Below are 19729 nucleotides of genomic sequence, written 5' to 3' on the forward strand. Positions count from 1 at the left end.
ATTACTACCCAGTCCCAGGAAACGCATCTGTTCAGCTTTACAGTCACAAGAAATCAGTGGGACTACTCAGATACCTTGGCCATATGCTTACTGACCGGTAACACTAGAACATAAGGTGGGCTAGAAACCAACTGTCAGATGAGATTCAGCAAGAGGACATCCAAGACCTTCCTGCCAGTGGAGAAAGAGGAGGCATATGCAGAAGGCAGAGCATTGTTCCACCTGCCTGGCCATCTGAAGCAGGTGAGCATGGCCTTCAGCTGAGGGGAGCCCTACCCTGCAGGACTTGCTGAAATTGACTTTCTCTTAGTGGCATTTTCCTGTGCTGTTTCCATGCTGTTCTGTACTCCAAACAATCCCCAAGATCTGTGCAGTACCTAAACACAGTATTGATGGGACCTTGCACATATGGAGCATGTTTTGCAGGATGACTCCTTGCTCCTTCAGGCTTCACTGGCATCAAAACAGAGCAGAAGCTGCTGTTTCAGACAACCAAAACAATCATGACCCAAGGCATGCAAAAGCATCAGATGTTTTACCCTCATTCCTGGCCTTGGATATCAGAAGTGCAAACCATTACTGGTTTTAATTTTTACAACCTGACAAGGCTCAGACACAGCTGCCACCCTCCAGGTGTGACCCTGAGCTAAAGAACCTGCAGTTTTTACCTCCAAACCCAATACTGGCCCTGCAACAGTCAGCTCTCATCCATACACAGCTGCTGCTCCACCTGTATGCAGCACCATAAATACCCAAAGAAAATCAATTAACTGCCCTACTATTTCTTGTAAGCTTATGTTCTCCGTAGGCAGCCAGGATTACTTTTACTTCCTTACATAATCAACCGCTCCTCTCCTTTAAGGAACAAAGGAATAGCAAATTAGACATTGTCCATAGGAAGCTCTCCTGGGGCCCAGCATGTAGAGAGGAAAAAAAAAAAAGCCTTGCTTCGCGCTGTTAATGAGGTTTATTTATCACCTGTGAACACCTACAGCTTCCTCAACTACACTCTTAGAGCTCACAGCCCCCTTTTGCCAGAAAGGAGGAACTACACTCACCGAACTTCTTACAGATCCTACTGCGCTTTCCCAAAAGGAAGAAATGCAAAGGCTTCGGCAGGTAACGAGTGAAACAGGTCTCCTCGGCTTAAGAAAAAGCTTCACAGCCGTCTCAACCCATGACAACAGAGGAACTACGCGGCTCTCTCACTACCCTCCCCATCACCCAGCAGCAGCACCAGCTCTGCACACCGCTAACCCAAAGTGCCGCACCGGGGGCCGCCACAGCCACAGCACCGCCCGCAGAGAGCGAGCAGCCCCAGAGCAGCTCTCTGCCGGAAGCACTACCTAACCGGAAGCGGCGCTCTACTATTTCACTTCCGCTCAGCTCCGCCATTTCCGTCCCGCGCCCTCTGACGTCACGCAGCCCCGCAGCCAATCGTCGCGAGGGAGTTCCAACTCAAATCCTCTCCTGTGCGCTGCGCGCGCTCCGTGAGCGGCGCGGGGCGGGGCGGGGCGGGACCGGGATCTGAGGAGCGGGCCGCGGCGGGACGGCCCGCCGCCTCCCGCCGCGATGATCGCCACTCCCCGCCGCGGTGAGATGCCGTTCCAGGCGGTGTTCCTCAGCTCCGTCCCGGCGGGCACGCTCACCCCGCTGAAGGCCCTGCGGTGCCGCGGTGACGCCGCGCTCCTCCCGCCCGGCCCGGTGCTGCAATCCACGCTGCTGGATGGCGGCGGAGGCGGGCGGGAGCCGCTGGAGATCGGCGAGATCAGCGAGATTCGGCCCGGACCCGGACCGCCACCGCCGAAACGCCGCGCACGCGAGCCGCCCGCCCGGCAATCCCCGGCCGCGGCCTTCCTGAGGATGAAGATGAAGATGAAGATGAAGGGCGGCGGCAGCGACCGCATCCTGACTCCCGGCGGGCCCGGGCCGCGCCTTGCGGGCGGTGGGCAGCGCGGGGCCGCGGAGCCGCTCAAGAGAGGTTCGTAACGTGGGGCCGCACGGGGAGCGATAGCGGCGTTCTGCCGGCTGTGTGAGTCGGGGGCGGGGGGGCTTAGAGCTGAAACAGGGCGGTTGGACGCGTTCCTTACCCAGAGGCGGTGCGGCCCGGCGCTGCTGCCCGAAGCTCTGGGCGTTCCTCTGTGTCTGAGTGGGCAGCCTGAGCTGCTGGCACCCGGCACGCGAAGGGGTGGAACTCGATGGTCTGCAAGGCCCCGCCCAACTCCTCCGTGCTGTGTGTGCATCTGCGATCTGTTTGAATCGCAGAATGACAGAACGGCCCGGGTTGGAAGGGACCTCAAGGGTCACGAAGCTCCAACCCCCCTGTGCCATGCAGGGCCACCAACCTCCCCATTTCACAGCAGCCCAGGCTGCCCAGGGCCCCATCCAACCTGGCCTTCAACACCTCCAGGGATGGACGGGGCATCACAGCCTCTCTGGGCAGCTGTTCCAGCACCTCACCACTCTCACAGCACACAACTTCCCCCTGACATCCAACCTCAATCTTCCCTCCCTCAATTTCAAACCATTTCCCCTTGTCCTGTTGTTATCTCCCCTTTCCGAGAGTTGGTTCCCCTCCTGTCTCTAGGCTCCCTTTAGGTATGGAAAGGCTGCAATGAAAACTAGGCTAAACACTGAGCTGTACCTTGCCTGTAGCACAGACAGCTGCTGACTGATTGCTTTTGCTGGGAAGTTGTTGAGTGTTGCTGTGGAGATAGTAGTGCCCAAGCTTCATGTTTAGTTATTAAATAGCCTTCCTAAATCTCCTTGCTGCAACTTAAAGCCCCTCCTCACTGTCACTGTTGAACGTGATAAAAATGAGTAACCTCTAATTTATGCAAAAAGTGAAAATTCTGAAACTTTCCTTTCTAACCCCAGTTTTCTAAAATGCCTGTTTCTATCCTGCATCATCCTATTTGTATCAGTAATGATTTCTGAGTCCTTTGTTCCTCTGTGGGGAACTGCTGGTTAGACCTTACTGCTACAAAATGGATCTCGCTTGCATTCAGATCTTACGAAATGTGTATTTTGCTTCTCCTCCCTCCCGCCCCATTGATTTTCTTCCCCAGTTCCAAATGATTTTTTGAACTGTTGTTTCCAGAATTACCTTGCATTCGGATTCCTCAGAACCAGGCTGTGAAAATGCTGAACGTAGACCCCATTGTGTTGGAATCTCCTCAGAAGTTCTTCTTGCGTGTAAAGCAGAAATTGCAGCAGAAGCAGCAGCAAAAAGGTACTTGGTACTGCCTTTAGAAACACTTCAAAAGCTTGTGGGACTTCAGGACTCTCTTCTTGCTTATAATTTTCGTGTGCTATTGGCAGAATATTGCAGGGTATCATTTGCCTTTGTAGTCTGTGCACAGAGGAAGGAGGTGCGAGAAACCTGCAAGTCTGCCTTTTCAGCCCTGGGGATGGAGTTAAGACTTGCAGGCTGCAGGGCAGGATGCTGCTTGCTGGCACTGAAGTTTGACATCGTTTATCTGTTGGTTTTTTTGTTTGTGTTTTCTTTCATGTGTGCACGTACTGAGCTCACGGTGTCGTGGTTAAGAACTCTTTATAAATTAGGTGTGACAGTTTGGTACTGGAATGGGAATTTGGTGGAAATATCCTAAACTTTTTCTTGGCTAAGTCTTTTCCCCACTCTGTTGCTTTTAATACGTAAAAAGAAAAAGCTTGGTTCCCTGGTGAGAAAAGTGGAACAAAGACTCAGGGAGCTGCAAGCCGGTGAGCCTCACATCTGTGTCTGGGAAGATCACAGAGCAGATCCTTCTGAAAAAGATGTTCAGTGAGGGAGGAGGAGGTGATCTGAGACGGCCAGCACAGCTTCACCAAGGGCAGGGTGTGCCTGAGCCACTGCTGGCTTCTGTGCTGGAGCGCTGGCACCGCTGGGCAGAGGAGGCAGCTGATGTGCCAGCCTGGAGTTGTGCGGGGCCTTGACGCGGTCCTGCAGCGCATCCTTATCTCTGAATTGCAGCGATGTGGATTTGAAGGTGGACTCTTTGGTGGGTTAGGAATTGGTCAGGAGGCTGCAGCCGTGAGGCTGTGGTCAGTGGCTCTGTGTCTGTGTGGAGGCGGCCGCAGGCGCTGTGCTCAGGGGTTGGCCTGCCTTGGACCAGTGTTCTTCATCAGCGCAGGCGGTGGGATCGAGTGCATCCTCAGCAAGTTTGCTGATCACAGCGAGCTGTATTTCTCACTGGTACCTCATCTAAATCTACCCTCTATTATTTTAAAGCTTAGGATTCCCCATATTCATTTTTGTTCTGCATGGTTTCTTGAGAGCAGCTCTGTACGTACGTATGTTGTATCGTTCTTTTCCTAGAATGCAAACCAAGAAAATGATACATGGCAAAGACAGTGTTGTTCAGCTTCAAAATAGCAGTTAAATTAGGGGAAAACTCAGAAACCAATGTCTGTAGCTCCCAGCATAGCAGCAGCATGGGTAGAAATCAAGGTCTTGCAGTTTGGAAAGAAGGATGTGTTTGAGATTCTGTTTTTTATGGGTAACAGAACCTTTTCTCTATAGGAAGAAAGGTAAGTATGCTAATAGATGTGTACATCAGCCTGCTTTTGGGGGAGGGTGGGATGCTTATTTGTTGATCTGTGATGAAAATCTAGTACAAACAAATTCAAAGAAGTGCTTGCTGTGAGGATTGGCAGTTGAATTAGTGCTTTCAGAATAGTAGTGCTAACCATGAGAACATACTTCTATTAACATCACTAATGGCCTTTTTTTTCTTTTTTTTTTTAACAGCAGATCCACCACTTCCAAGCCCAAACAAGCAGAACGTTCCTCCTCCCCCAGCTGCAGAAAAGCCAGTAATCGAATCTGCTTGTGGTGAGCTGCTCCCCAATGCTCAGACAGCGTGTGTGGCTGCTGCTAAGGACAATGAGGATAATTTCCTTGTGGAATCGATGGATGCTGATGATGAAATGTCTCTAAATACAGTAGCAAGTACTGTGGGTGTCCATTGTACCCCTTCTGACCCTGGGGATCAGCTAGAAGGAAGATGTGGAAACAGAGAAGCAAAATGTACTGAGCAGGAGAAAGGACGGCTGCAGCCGAGCAACCAGCGAGCTGAGCACAGAGCAGAAAAGATACTGGAGACTGCAGCTCAGAAACCCACACAGCACTTGTGCAGCGTTGTGCTCTCTCCTCATAAAGCCAGCGTGCCGAGGAAGCAGAAGCAGAAGGAAAACTGTAATGGCCCTTTGGATAAAGCTCGGGCAGGTCAGATCGCTGTCGCAGCCAACAAGGAGGTGGGAGAACTTACTGCCTTGTTTCACCCATAGAGTAAAACTTCCCGTGGGCTGCCTGTAGCTTGTGTCATGTTTTTCTGTCAGAAGTAATGAGTGCACAGCTGAAACTGCTGGGTGTGACTCTGGGATGGAGTCCACCTTCCATGCAGCAGCCCAGACAGGGCTGCACCCTGCGCTTGTCGCTGGAGCAGCAGTGATGTGCAGCACCGCTCCGTCTCTCGCTGGGCAGTGCTGGCACAGCAGCAAGGCTGCCCCAGAGCCAGCGGGGAGGGAGCGGTGCTGGGGTGCTGCCCTATGGCACCCAACTGATATCTCACACCGTGGGACATCGCAGCAGCAGTGGGAGCCGGGGAAGGAGGAGGGGAGCTCTCATTATGGCAGTGTCCTCCAACACTGTGCTACATCAGTTGAGGCTCTGTTTCCTAAGGTGTAGCCGAGCGTTGCTCGCTGATGAGAAGCAGAGAGTAATTTTCTCCTTTTGCTTCTGTACAGTCTTTGTGTTGTTTTTTGTTGTTTGTTTTTTTTTTTTTAATTAAATCAAGCTGTTCTTTAGCTCAGCCCACAAGGCTTCTTTCACCATTTGTTTTCCCCCTGTTTTTTTGAGGTGGCGTGGTGAAGCTGAGCAGAGTAAAACCTCCTCAGACTGTAGTGGTAAATATTTTCCTCTCAAAAGACTTCATTTTTTTTTTCCCAGACGAAGGTTTGGTTGGTTTGTGTAAAAGGCTTTTTCCTTTAGTGTTCACAAGCTGCAGTCTGGGCTCGAAGAGCTCTCAGCTTGAAGGGATTTTCTGGGAGATGAATTAAATACGTTCATTGCCCCACTGCTGTGATGTCCCACTCAGCTCTTGGATGTATAGGCAAAGCTGAGAGGAGGAGGGAAGATAATTCCTAGCTGTAGGCTCGGTGGCCCTTGAGCTCACTGAATCTCTGTGTATTGGATAGGGAGGTGGAGATCTTGGGTTTAGTGCCAGAATACCAAACTGATGTTATGGGAGGCAAGAATTTTTCCTAGAAGTTTAGTTTGCAGATAGAATTTTCTCTTCAATAAGCACTTGGTGGTACTTAGAGCTTGCTGATTCGATCTCGAGGAAAGCAGTGTGTTGTGAAGCTGAACCTCAGCAGTGAGCCTAGGGGCTCCCCAGGGGCTGTGCTTTTGTGGTACCCATGAGACATTTCAGCCCAAAGTGATCTCTTAAAATATGAAGGTTGTGCACAGTGAATGTCCAGCAGTTTTTAGTATTGGACACAGTCATTTTAATGTGCTGAATTTTAGTAAGAATGTAGCTAATAACTTTATTTTCTGATGACAACTTGTTTTTGTGAGCGGTGCTCTGAGGACTGATGGTGTGTAAGAGGGATGGCGTGCTGGTGGTGCTTTTTGAGGAGGGCTTTTTGGGTTTGCTAGGAGCCCTGGCCAATGAGTTTGACTTCCAAAAGCCAATGCTAAGTTTCTCAAAGAGTTTGTTTGAAATTCATATATTCTGCACTGTGATCCAACTTGCTTGTGATTCTACATTTATGCATTTAATGGCTGGTTTCAGGTTTTTTTGGTCTGGAAGATGATGCCTAAATAGATTCTCAAGCTGTACAGGAGTTGGTTTCTACTTTGCCAGCACATTGGCAGTGTTACATGGCTTAGTCTGATACAAGAACCATGGCAGATCTGATCTTTTTTTCCCCACAGAAAAGAATCTGCCTTTCCAGGTGGCGCATTAAAGTGATGAGCGGTAACACTGCAGTGTGCGTCGAAGGAAAGCGAAGGTAAGACCAACATTTCTGATTTAAATGCAGCGTGAGGCATGTTGGAGGCTTTTCAACATCTCAGCCCTAGAGCTGGTCGCATCCCTTGAGATGTGGGGATGAGCTCGTGGGCTTGCAGTACCTTGGTCGCTGTTAGAATCGGTTCCGCGCAGTTCTGCTGCCTGAAGGTCTGAAGAGAGCTCTGCTGTTTGTGGCACGTGAGGCAGGTCAGCATTTGGGCCGTTTGCCCTTAGTGCTGCTCTGCAGCTCTGTTTACTGCTACAAAAGTGTACTTAAAAACATCCCACGGAGGTTCTTTTTACCTTAATGCTCACTTTTATTTCTCACGGAGAGGTTCCCTAACCACTTGTTAGTCTCTAATTTTTGCATGGACTGGAGCTCCTTCTTCAGTTATTGTCTTTTAAATAGAAAGGTAAGAAACAAAATACTCCCACTTAAACTGGACTTGTATAATAGCACCTCTATAAACTTAAACTGGACTTGTATAATAGTACCTCTATAACATCCACGAAGGTATCACTGCAACATGGAGCTCAGTGGAGTCCTTTAGCCTACTTTGATTTTGCAGCCTCATGCCAGGCATGTTCTGTGATGAACACTTGCAGCAGTGGCAAGTTTTATTCTGTCTATATTGTTTTATTTTATATTCTTTTATTTCCTGTCCAAATATTAAATAAGATGTCCAGAAAATCTTCCAAGCTAAGAAAGGAAAACCCAGCACTTCCTACCAGTGTCCGTGTGACTCATCACATGGGTAGTACTGTCACACTGGTGTGGGATAACAATTTCTTGTCTTAAATTCCTCCTTTTATGAAAATTGTGTTGGCTTTTTTTTTTTTGTGCATGTGTGTTGTTAATATTATTTATCTTTTCTTAGAGATATGAAGGATATGTTATGGCATAGCAATGCAGTTGTAGAACGTGTAGCTTACAACCAAGTTAAAACATCATCTGGCAATATCTACCTGCTACAGGGACATATAGATTCTGTTTGGATGAGAAAAGAAGGTAAGAAGATCATTCTTAAGGAGAGCTGTAGAATTATGGCTGCTTTCTGCTATCTTGCACGTACTGCCAAAGTGAATGTTGGTGTTACTCTGCAGTCTGAGCTCAGGGGGCTTTGAATGGAGCTGGGAGCTTTGCCCAGTCCATCAGTGCTGGGTGGGCTTCTGTTCCTGGCTCCCAAAAACTAGAATGCCATCTTCACTTGCTGATGTCTGCATCCTGTGGCCCTCGGTTCACTTCACCATGACACACACAGTTCTTTCAAACTGGCAAAGCCTGTCTCTCTGAGTTTTAAGATGTCAGTGAGTTTCTGAAGTGCCTACAAACGGATCAGACCAAGTGCTATTTCTGTGCTTCCTGATTAACAATATTGCTCAGCTGTGCTTAATGCCACTTCTGTTTCACACAGGATTTTCCTATCAGTTCATCAAAAGATTTAACTTTGGGTTTTCCAAAAGGTGGAAGGAACACGTTGAGGAGTTACTCAAGGAATTAAGAAGGTAATTCCTTTGGCAATTGTTTAATTGTAATACTCTCACAAGTATTAGTTGATTTTTAAGGATCTTAGTGAAAGATGAAAGATTGCAGATGTGTTTGTGGAGACTTTGATCCAGGCAAATTCTGGTCGCTTTGTTGGAAGAATCACATCACAAATCACAGAATGGCCTGGGTTGGAAGGGACCTCAAGGATCATGAAGCTCCAACCCCCTGCCACAGGCAGGGCCACCAACCTCCACATTTCATAGCAGCCCAGGCTGCCCAGGGCCTCAGCCTCTCACTCTTCTTCATAACACTGCTTTGGATTGTTTCTGTTGAGATGGGATCAGCACAAGTGAAGGGCATTGCTGATTCAGTGCCTTGAGCCATGCCACTATTTAGCTACCCTGTGAGTAGAGCTGCACTGTGCTGTTGGGTTTTGCTGGGATGGGGAGAAGACTTGGAGTCTACGTAGGTCTTTTGTTAAAGGGTAACTGCTTGGGGTCTGGTATGGGAACTGCTGAGTCACAGCCTGAACCTCTGATTGATCACCTGAGGTGAGCAATGAGCCAACCAGAGGAGCACAGGTGAAGGCAATCCACCTGTGCTGCCTGGCTCCACCCATCTTAGACCTATTTAAGAGCTGGCTGCCAGTGGGAAAGGGTCTCTTCTGGAGATCTGCTCTGCTGGAGTTTGTGAGTGAGCCCAGGATAGGTGTAAACCTTCTGTTTATTCTCTTTTGTTATCATAGTCTGTTTTGCCTAACTCTCTTGTTTGTTTGGTGATTATAACATCCTAATATTCTTTGATTATACAGGTCTTTATTATTTTTTTTCTTAAACTCTAAATCATTAGGAAAGAACGCAAAAAAAGGATCAGTGAGGATAAAAATGATGAGAGTGACTCAGTGGTGGATACAGATGGGGCGAGAAGTTCGGAAGAGTCACCAAGAAATGTAAGGAAGCGTGGAACGAGGAACACTACGTATGAAGTGCTACCAAGGAAAGATGAGCACACCTGTGAGTCTTGGTAATCTTTTTCTCTAGGGAAGAAATGGATAGCTTGTGATAGCTTGGCTTTGGTGGCGTTGTTGTTTTCATAGAGCCATAGAATGGCCTGGGTTGCACAGGAGCACAGTGCTCATCCAGCTCCAACCCCTGCTGTGTGCAGGTCACCAACCAGCAGCCCAGGCTGCCCAGAGCCACATCCAGCCTGGCCTTGAATGCCTGCAGGGATGGGGCATCCACAGCCTCCTTGGGCAACCTGTGCCAGTGCCTCACCACCCTCTGGCTCAAAAACTTCCTCCTCATATCCATCCTCAACCTCCCCTGTCTCACTTTAAAGCCATTCCCCCTTGTCCTATCTTTTTAAAGCCTTTTCCTGCCAAAGGATATCTTGTTTTGTGTTGTTAATTTCAGGCTGTATGGAAGATATAACGAACTAATTGTGAAAGTTGCTCTTTGTGTTTGCACGAGCTGCAATAATGAGGAGCAGTGGCTTGTTCATGTCCTGGTTTGCTGGTGTACGAAAAATAGATGTTGTTTGGAGTCTCTTCTGAGGAATAACCCTGGGAAGGAAGCAGGAGCCTGGTTGGGTCTGTAGAGGCTGACACCAGTGGTTCCTCAAACTTGACTGAAGTTTTTCCTGGTTGCTGTATTGTATGTCATGCTCTTATCAGTCATTCTGGGATGTCTGTGGGATTCAGTCTCTCCAGGCTCTGTTCTTGGGACTCCCATGCAATGCTGGCCTGCACCCTTTTCTGGCTGGCTTGACTTTAACTCCTTCCTTGGATCTGTTCCTGCAGCAGGTTTGTTTTATGGCATCTTAATGGTTTATTGCCAGAGCTGAGGAATAGTGATGTGCTAACAAGCATTGGGCATGGTCTGAATGGTTGTGGAGGAATTACCTCCTTTGGCTTTCTTTCCAAAGGAAACAACTGTAAAGCCACAACCCCATGGCCAACATTTTTTCTTTGCCCCTTAATGCAAACTTCATTATGGACACTAATAGCTTCTGGTTTTTAACTTCTTTTCTATATCTTGTCATAGGCAGGGCTTGCAAGCTGTTGGTACTGTCATCAGGTTGTGTTGCTCCTACTATGACAACTGTTTTATTTTGTCATTACTGTGAAGATTTGCTCAGTGTGGCAACTTTTATCGCTGTAATTCTCTGTGACTTTCAAGTTCTTCATAGCCTTGTAAGCAAAGCTAAAGGTTCACAGTGATGTGGTTTATAATTCACGAAGATAATTATTTCAGTCTTGTTCAAGTATGCTTCTTTCTGACCTGCATGCTCGTAAAAGAGCATCATTACTTTGTGGTACATTTGTATTTTCCTTATCATCTGTGCAAGTTCTAGGGTAGTATCACAGAATCACAGGGTTGGAAGGGACCTCAAGGATCACAAAGCTCCAACCCCCCTGTGCCATGCAGGGCCACCAACCTCCCCATTTCACAGCAGCCCAGGCTGCCCAGGGCCCCATCCAACCTGGCCTTGAACACCTCCAGGGATGGACGGGGCATCACAGCCTCTCTGGGCAGCTGTTCCAGCACCTCACCACTCTCACAGCACACAACTTCCCCCTGACATCCAACCTCCATCTGCCCTCCCTCAACTCCAAACCATTTCCCCTTGTCCTGCTGCCATCTCCCCTTTCCAAGAGCTGACTCCCCTCCTGTCTGCAGGCTCCCTTTAGGTACTGCAGGCTGCACTGAGGTCACCCCGCAGCCTTCTTTTCTCCACGCTGAACAAGCCCAGCTCCCTCAGCCTGTCTTTGCAGGGGAGGTGCTGCAGCCTCTGATCATCTTTGTGGCTCCTCTGGACTCTATTCTGGTCCCTAAGTATGGTTGGGTTGTGGCTGGTCTTGATCTTGATAGAACTGAGCAGTTCTATGATTCTAATTTAACAGGTTTAAGTACAAAGTCGCTCTTGTGCTTGTGAAGTGTGTGATAGTGAGTTTTCAGTGCGACGTTTGGGCAGAACTGAAGCTGGTTTCTCTTGCAGATCAAACACCACAACACAGACCTGCTCTGGACGGCTCCAGTGGGATCTACACTCGGAGCGGCCGCCTGGTCAAACCCCCGCTCAGCTTCTGGTGTGGGGAGCGTGAGTTTGTGGATCAGGAGCTGAATGTTACGATTCAGAAAGGTGGGACGGATTATCTGAGCATGGTGAGTGTCCTTTGCACGCTGTGAGCTGTGTGTTTCTGTCAAATGCAGTAACAAATACAGCGGCCACTTGGGCGTGCGTTGAACTGGTGGGCTGCTCTAATGAGTGCCTGACTAGGTAGAATGTTTTGGAACCATAATAAAAACATTTTAAAGCAGAAAAAAATAAGTCTGAATTAGCAAGTAATTGTTGCATGAGGAGCTGAGATAATATATGATTCCTTCTGGGAAAAATGGAACGTTCTGGAAGGCCAGGAAGTTGTGCAGAGGTACTGCTTTGGGTTACAGAGGTTCCCAAGTAAAACACTTCCTGCAGTGTAACATCAGGTCCCTGCCAGCATGGCAAAGCTCGCAAGGGACGTCGGGGCTGTAGGCTGGGTTTTGCATCATCTCTGCTGTTCTCAGCTTTCCCTTTTCTGTGTAGTTTCATATTCATTAGGAGCAGATGATTCCTCATTTCTTACACCTTGGTCTGTCCACGCGCTCCTCAGTTTTGATTGGGGTGGGTGATTCTCATTTATTACGGCACTTCAAGCAACTCTGGCAGTGCTGTGGTGAGGGAATTGTGTGTGAAGGAAGGCAGCATTCTCTTCAGCAGCTGTTTTTTCCTGAAGATGAATTGCCCATACGCCCAGGGAGCGCACTAACTCTTGTCAGCAGCTCCAGCAGTGCGGCCGTGTCCGATTCACCAACAGGTCCTGGCTTTTGAGATTTTAACTGTTAGAGAATGGAGCTGGGTCTGGTGAGGTTGCCTCAGTCACAGGCACTCCTATGAGCACCTGTGTGCATCACACAGCCCTGAGGAGCTTCTGGGCAATGCAGGAGTCTTGACTTTACCCATCCTGTAAACATTTGGCTTTTCCAGAGCTGGCGTCGGTAGGCTGGGTATGTAAGCTGTAGCAGAAGTTTAGATTAAATTGTTTTATTTTGAAGATGTATAGTACTGAAAAACCTAAAAGAAAGACCAGCTCGCTCTCCAAGATGAAGGAAAGAAAGCATTCAACAAAGACAGTGGAAGAAAAAACAAAAAGTCAAGATAAAGGTAAGGAAAAAAAAAAAAGTTTTTGCTTGTTCTATCCAAAGTTATTGAGTGGATTCGGTGGATGATGAGCCGGGTGCTGCAGCAGTGTGGTGATGTCTGGCTGATGCAAGCAATTTATTTACACCTTTAATTATCATTCACTTCTGTGAAGAGTTAGCAGAGTAACACTGATGGCCAGTTTCACAGCTCAGAATTGTTTGTAAACTGCTGCTTTGGTTCAGCATGGGAACATGATCGTTTCTTTCCAGAAATCAAAGCGGTTATGAGTTTTATGTACTTAAGTTTCTGCTCCTGTGCTTTGGATCTCAGTATGCCTGATGTGTGCAACCTGAGGGAGCTGCATAGGCCAACATTCCCTGTGGGAACAAAGAGTGCAAGTACTGGAAGTCTCCCTTGCATGAAGGGCCTGCCTGCTGCTGGCTGTGTTCCCTCTGAGCTGAGGGAGGAGCATTTGCTCAGTCTAAATCCGCTGCTCAGAACTGGCTTCATGCTGTTCTGAGTTGGGAGTGGGAGTATTTTCAGCACTGCTCGTCTATCAGAGTGCAGTAATGATTTACCTGAAGTGTGTGATGTACTGATATCTCTTTCAGGGAAAGGTGAAGAAAAAAGAGTGAGTACTAAAAACAAAGCCACGTCCACTGGAAGCAGAGAGGCCAGGCGCTTTATTTCAGATGATGAAAGTGATCATGCAAGTGATATTAATAAAATTAAAACATGGCTTTCTAATAAGGCGACTCGCTTAAATGCTGAAGATGCAAACAAGCTTAACTATAATAGCAGAAACACAGGAACAAGAAAAGAAAAGACAGGAAAAGAATATGGAGAAGTGACTACAGATCAGAACATGTACTCCTTAAGGTCAGCCCAAAAACCTTGTCAAGGTAAGCCTTTAACAGAGGAATCCTCAAGCAAAGATGGGGAAGAGGAATCCAGAGACTATATCCAGTTGACTGTCAGAAGGAAAAACAAACCTTTTTTGCCAAAAGAGGTGCAAAACTCTGAATCTTCGTCTGCCTGTGAAAGGCTGCAGGGCAGCACAAGCGAGGTGTCGGGCGAACGCCAGGCAGTCGCACACTGCACTGCTGCCTCCCATTCCATGCAGCTGAGGCAAAGGATACCTGCCTTCATTGAGAGCTCTGACTCCTTCACAGAAGAAACCTCTTCTGGTGAGGAATATCACAGAAGGGAAAAGAGATCAGAAGCGTCCAACAGAAAAGCAAACGGTGCTGTTCATCAAACTGCCAAGCCTTCAGCAGCAAAACCGAGTGAAGCCAACGGGGACAAGGTGCACAAAACTCTTGCTTTTTTTTCAAAGGCAGCTGATGACTGGTCTCAAAAGGAACTGCAGAAGCTGCACAGGCAAGTGGTTCCCTTGTCTTCAGAGGGCAAAGCCTCTCTCAGATAGCAGGAGGCATAATTCGGGTACTGGAATGTTTGGCTGGTGGTCTTCTGAATTTGGATTTCTCAGGGTTTTGGTTTTGAAGCAGCCCCGTGTTATTTTATATTTCCTTCTGCTGTAATTCCCTCTTAGGAAATACTTTTGGCTCTCAAATTAAAAGAACAGTAGAATAAAGCAGACCAGGATTTCCTGCAGTAGCTGTGGTGTGTGAGCTTGCAGCAGCCCTCGCCTCTTCCACGTAATGCAGAGTGAGAGGAGCACAGTTAGCAGCTGCAATTTGGTGGTTCAGTGCTCCTCCACTTTCCAAATATGCCTGCTTTTTTGTGAGACAGGCATCTCTACGAACAAAGCTGAAAAACACATTAACATGTATTATAGGAGTACTGATATATAGACAGTAAAAGTGGTCATATTTCTCTTCCCTGATGGACTGAAACACTGACCATGTGGTGTTTGTGTATTTGGATCTTGTGGAGGGGAGACTAACACGAGGATATTCAATTAGCACATTGGACAATTACTTCATTAGCTACTGGGCAGTGTTTAATATACACGCAGCGTTGGAAAATAGCCAGGTTTGGCTGTATTTTTTGCTTTGTAAGGATGATGAGCGCCTCGTACCAGGCGTTCACATGAACAGCTGCATTGTTACAGTGCCTCTGCTGCCTTCTGCACACCAGCTCTCCCCACGCAGTGCACTTGGGCACGCTGTTATTCTCAGGTGCGTGGCAGTGCAGCACAGATTCTCCTGTATGAGGAAGGCTGTGCTTCTGTTCTCTTGGCAGGGCAGTGGCTTCGTTTCCCAAGCACAGGAATGGTTTCTGGGTGGAGGTGGCGATGGCTGTCGGGTCTCGTTCTGCTGAGGATTGCCAGCGGAAATACACGGAAGAACAGGCAAAAACTTCCCAGAGACCTGCCACAAAGAAAACCGGGTCAGGAAAGCCAGGACAGAAAGGTACTGAGCGCTTGGCACTGACTATAAGTTGGTCTTTGCGTTTGGAATTTGTTATTTATTGTATAATGGGAGATGCAGCCATAAGCACACACACGCCTGATAAATACACAATAAGCAGTTCTTCGTTTTACTGTGCTTGGATTGGAGTCCTGTAGTAAAGGAGGCTGTCTTCTACACTGCAAAGGTTTGTTGCAGAGCTTGAGGGATGTTGTAGCAGAAATGCTAAGTCACGGCCTGAAGCAGTGATGGAGCATCTGGTGGGAAGGCAGAGCCAACCAGGGGAGCTCAGGTGCCTGCAATGGAAGGTGCCTGAGTGATGGAAGGGCTGGAGCCAGGATCCTCCCCTTCCCAGACCTCACTGAAGGTTGGCAGTGCAGGTGAGGGCGTCTCTTGCTGGAGATCCCTGCATACCCGAGGTCTCCCAAAGATGAGCAGCTCTCTTCCTTCAGTTCTGCATCTGTGGCTGCTGCGTTTAGGCTTGCTCTCACTTGCTGTATCCAAAGGCTTTGCACCCTGCTGTTATCATCCCATTACAGATGCCATAAGAGACTGAAGCAGAAAGGAGAAGAAAAAGGGCAATTTAGAGTTTTTTCCAGGCAGACTTAACCTGTGTTCCTCACCTAGGAGGAGGCAGCTGTTTATAAGGCTCTGCAGTAACTTTCTGATTAAGATGTAGGAAGGATTTATTTCTGGAAGTGTAAATTGTATGGAAATCCAGAGGACCACAAAGAAGCTGTGAGAAGTTCCTATGAGAGAAACAACCTTCTTGCTAGCACTGATCGATTCTATGATTCCATTCTGTTCTACAACTCCATTCCATGATTCTCTGATTGCATCCAGCTAATTTAAGAGTATGCTTTGTAATTAATGTCTTAGAAAAAGTAATGCTTGGATTCACGCAGATAAGACAGAGCCAGTTGCAATAACTGCCAAAGTGGGAACCTTCAAAAGAAAGCAGCAGATGAGAGATTTCCTGGACAATTTGCCAAAGGATGACCATGATGATGTTTTCACTGCTACACCCTTTCAAAACAGAAGAGTGAGGGTAAGTAAACCTGGAAAAGCTGTACATATCCACGTGCTTCTCTGACTGGTAGTTGAAGGGTGTGCTACGAGGCAGCTGGTCAGTGCCAGTTGTGGTTTGGGGAGGTGAGGGTTACCCACCTGATTCATTTTTGCAGTGCTTTGGTTGCTGAGAGGGAGAACGTGGAGCATGGCTTCCTGCTGTTGTCTGTCCAAACTGGCTCCACTTAGTGATGCATGAGCCTTGATCTGGTACTCATCCAAAAGCAGAGCAACACGTGGCTCACTGAAATGCCAGAATTTAGGCACTGGTAGCTTCCTTGCTTTCTATAGACTGCGCTGTGCAACGGAGCAATCCCTGTGACTGATCTGTGCAGGCTGGCCATGAGAATCCATGCATCCACGTCCAAGACTTCCAAGATGATGGAAGTTCTCCTGTGTTTCTGGTGATGTGCTGCTCCTGTCTGAACCTTTTCAGCTCTCCTCTCTCCCTTCGAAATGGAAGGACCGCAAGTTCCCTGAGAATTAATGGTCAACTCTGAGCCTGGAATTTTAATCAGACTTTTTTCTTTTAATACGTGGTAGTAACCAAAAAAGGGGCAGCAAAATGTTGGGTATCTGCAGGAGCGTTGAAGTGAGACCAAGCTGTCGGCTGGCCACCCTGCGGCGTCCTCACGTACCTGCATTCAGCATTGCTGTGTCCTGCTGCTATCTGCATCTCAGGAGGGATGTGTAGTGGAGTCAGGAAAAGCATCTGCAGTGAGCAGAGGGATGGGGAGAGAATGCCTGCTGAGGAGAGAACAAACATGGGCCTGTCAGTGTGGGGAGCAGGGGTGCAGCTGCTGGCTGCGATCGCTCTGAGGCGGAGTGGTGAGAAGCCTCTTATGCAGGCCTGGAAGAAGGGCAGATCTTTGAGTGCTCTGGTGTGTCTTTGTAGTTGCCAACCTTCCTGGGAAGCCATGACGAGGAGGATGATGATGATGATGACTTTGCACTTACAAACAACCCAATCACACCTTCCTCAGCTGTCTTCCCTCTGGCCAAAACCCCTCAGTGTGAGCACATCAGCCCTGGTATGCTGGGACCTATCAACAGGTGGGAACTGCATGAATGCTGCTGTTCCTTTGCTAATGCTTTCCTTTCTCATTTCTTCTGAGAAAGACCACTCAGAAGGGATTAACCTCCAGTATGCAGAATAAAGGCTGCAGGCCTTAAGGTATTTGTTTAGAGAGATCTTCCATCTGACAGCTGTGCATTTTGAGCTACTCAAGTAAGCGGGCAACTAAAAACACTGGCAATAAAGCTTCAGGCTTTATTGGAATAAACTGACACCCTCTTTAGTGAGAAGTGGCATTTTCATGTAATGGTTAATGGACATTCTGGGAAGATGATAAAGCTTTTTGTCTGATATTTGCATTATGAGTTCTATGCATGTGATTAAATTAAACTCCTCTGCATTGAGTCATACTCCAGGGACTGTTGCTATATTTAATTGGCCAACTGTTTTAAATAGCCCTGCTAATCTTCTTTCTGGACTAGAACTGTGTGTGCTGCCTGTAGCTGATGCCCTGAGCAGAGCACACCACTGCCACTGACCTGTTTGTTGATGCTTGCAGGAAGGACTGCGACAGACACGTGTTCAGGATGCAGAAAACTCAGGGCTGCAGGAGCAGCTGGGACAAAGTGAAGAAGCAGCAGGTAATGCTGGCTTCCTGCCTGTGGGTTCCACCTTGTAACAGTGCAGGTTCTGCTAAGCAGGAGGATCCCTGGCTCGCAGTGTGGGCACAGAAGGAGCACAGGACCTGTCTCCATTGACACCAAACTTCTGGGTTTTGTGTCTGTGTACTTCAGAGAAGAGTTACTTCTATTATGATTTATTGTCTTGATCAGACAGGCTGTCTTTTTCAGGGTCTGTAATTGCTTTTGGGTTCTGAGACCTTTCTGATGCTTTCAATTCCTGCTATCTTTTTCCTGTACAATGGGGGAGGAAGTGGGACTCCCTACCTTGCACCCTGAGTTTGTGCTCCTTTCCTGTCCTTGCCTTGGTAGTTCTGCCTCTTCCATGAACAGCCGTGATCCCAGAAGCAGAACAATGCCACTGGTTTAGCCAGAGATTTTGGTAGATGAGCACTTTAAATCTGGTGTGAAAATGTGGCATAGCAGTAGGGCAGCTGCACTCTAATGGATGCTGTGCCTTTCCTTCCCCCCTCTCAAATGTTTCCCCTTTCCTATGCTGCTGTCACTGCTGTCTGAATGCAGACCTTTCCTTTTTGGCAGGCTGGCCCTTTGCATGGCACACCAGCTTCAAGCAGAACCAAGTTCACCTTTGATAAAAGTAAGTGTGTTTTGTTTCTCCTTCATGTCAGCTTTACTCACCTTCACGCTGCTGCTGCTGTGTGGGTGTTCACAACTGCACTCAATCATTTTCCAGCATCCTGTTTCTCACAGGACCTTCAGCTGCCTTGCCAGCTCAGGCACACACACACTGATGCTCTCCTCCCTGTTTTTCATGTTGCAGAAGCGCAGCAGAGCCCTGCTGTAGGGAAGCTCTTTGTGGCTGAGGCAGCAGATACATCAGATGAAGAACAGGAAGATTCCTATTTTTCTGTTTGAACTTCTGGAGGTTTTATTTAGTATTTATGAACTTGTATAAAAAAGCCAAAGGAGGAACTTCAGCCACCTCTCTGTGCTCCTGTGTTCCTGCTTGAAGCTCGTTTTGGCTGACCTGGCCTGCAGTGGTTGCAGCCTGTTGTCAGCTGGGTGCTGCTCAGCACTGAGGATGGCTTCTCCTGTGTGCAAAGTGGAACTTCCTTGCCCAGGTTCCTCCTTCCTTTGCCGTGTTTCTCCTGCTGAAGGCAGAGATGTGCTCCCATACACAGGTTTGCTCTAAGATAAAATCTAGGAATGTTGCTGTACAGTACGTTTTTAATAACACAGTTTGTAATGAATTGAAAGTGCTTTATACTTTGAAATTTTTTTTAACATGAATGTAGCAGCAGTTTTATGAGCTTTAAAGAAGCAGTGGTCTGAAATTGGTAGGGACTGTTATATGTAAGCACTCGTTTTAAAATACTGCTTCCTGTTCCCTGTCAGCAGTGCTCAGTACTTTTAGTGTAGTACAGAAGAATAAAGCTTTGAGCATCTCTTTTCTCTGCATGGGAGGTAACAGGAAAAAGTAATTTGTGGTTCTTCAGCTCAGGAACTCACGCTGCAGGCTGTCACGCTCTGGGCCCCATGCCTGAGCTGCTGGGTGCCCCTTTCTGCCTGCTCCTTACTGGGAGAACCTTCATGTGCTCTGAAATAAATTTGCAGGACTTACATTTGAGCTGCTTTGAAAGCGGCTGCTGAGCTCTGCTGGGCTCTTCAGCTTTATCTTTCCTAGAAAGATCAGAGAGCCCTCTGCATGCGTGGAGATGGGCACAGCTGTACCTTCCCAGGGGGAGCAGCTTCTGCTGTCCCTCTGCCACTGCTGCAGTTGGTGACAATGGGCACAGTGCCATCCCAGCAGCACCATGTATGTCTGATGTGAAATCACACACTGTGAAGGTAAGGTGGAGTGAAGCCTGTGAGTAATTCCTGTGCAGATAAGACAGCTTTTCTTGAATTTCTGCCATAATTATTCATCTGGCCTTAATTGAAGCTGT

The 19729-nt window shown here is 47.9% G+C and overlaps 1 protein-coding gene across 1 annotated transcript; it reads left to right on the plus strand.

The window, feature by feature from the left end:
- Positions 1–1177: 1177 nt before the first annotated feature.
- On the plus strand, positions 1178–18698 carry MIS18BP1 (MIS18 binding protein 1; the record flags this gene model as incomplete). The annotated part of the gene is given in 17 exon segments (XM_079537504.1): positions 1178–1514; positions 1517–1981; positions 3101–3232; positions 4754–5256; positions 6941–7017; positions 7895–8025; positions 8432–8522; positions 9355–9518; positions 11503–11669; positions 12600–12708; positions 13299–14067; positions 14893–15062; positions 15965–16107; positions 17023–17180; positions 17702–17783; positions 18363–18420; positions 18604–18698. Coding segments are annotated over 17 exon segments (3651 nt in total).
- Between the last annotated feature and the right edge of the window lie 1031 nt (positions 18699–19729).

Source organism: Tetrao urogallus, assembly GCF_951394365.1.
Source record: "Tetrao urogallus genome assembly, chromosome: 6".
Classification (NCBI taxonomy): Eukaryota; Metazoa; Chordata; class Aves; order Galliformes; family Phasianidae; genus Tetrao; species Tetrao urogallus.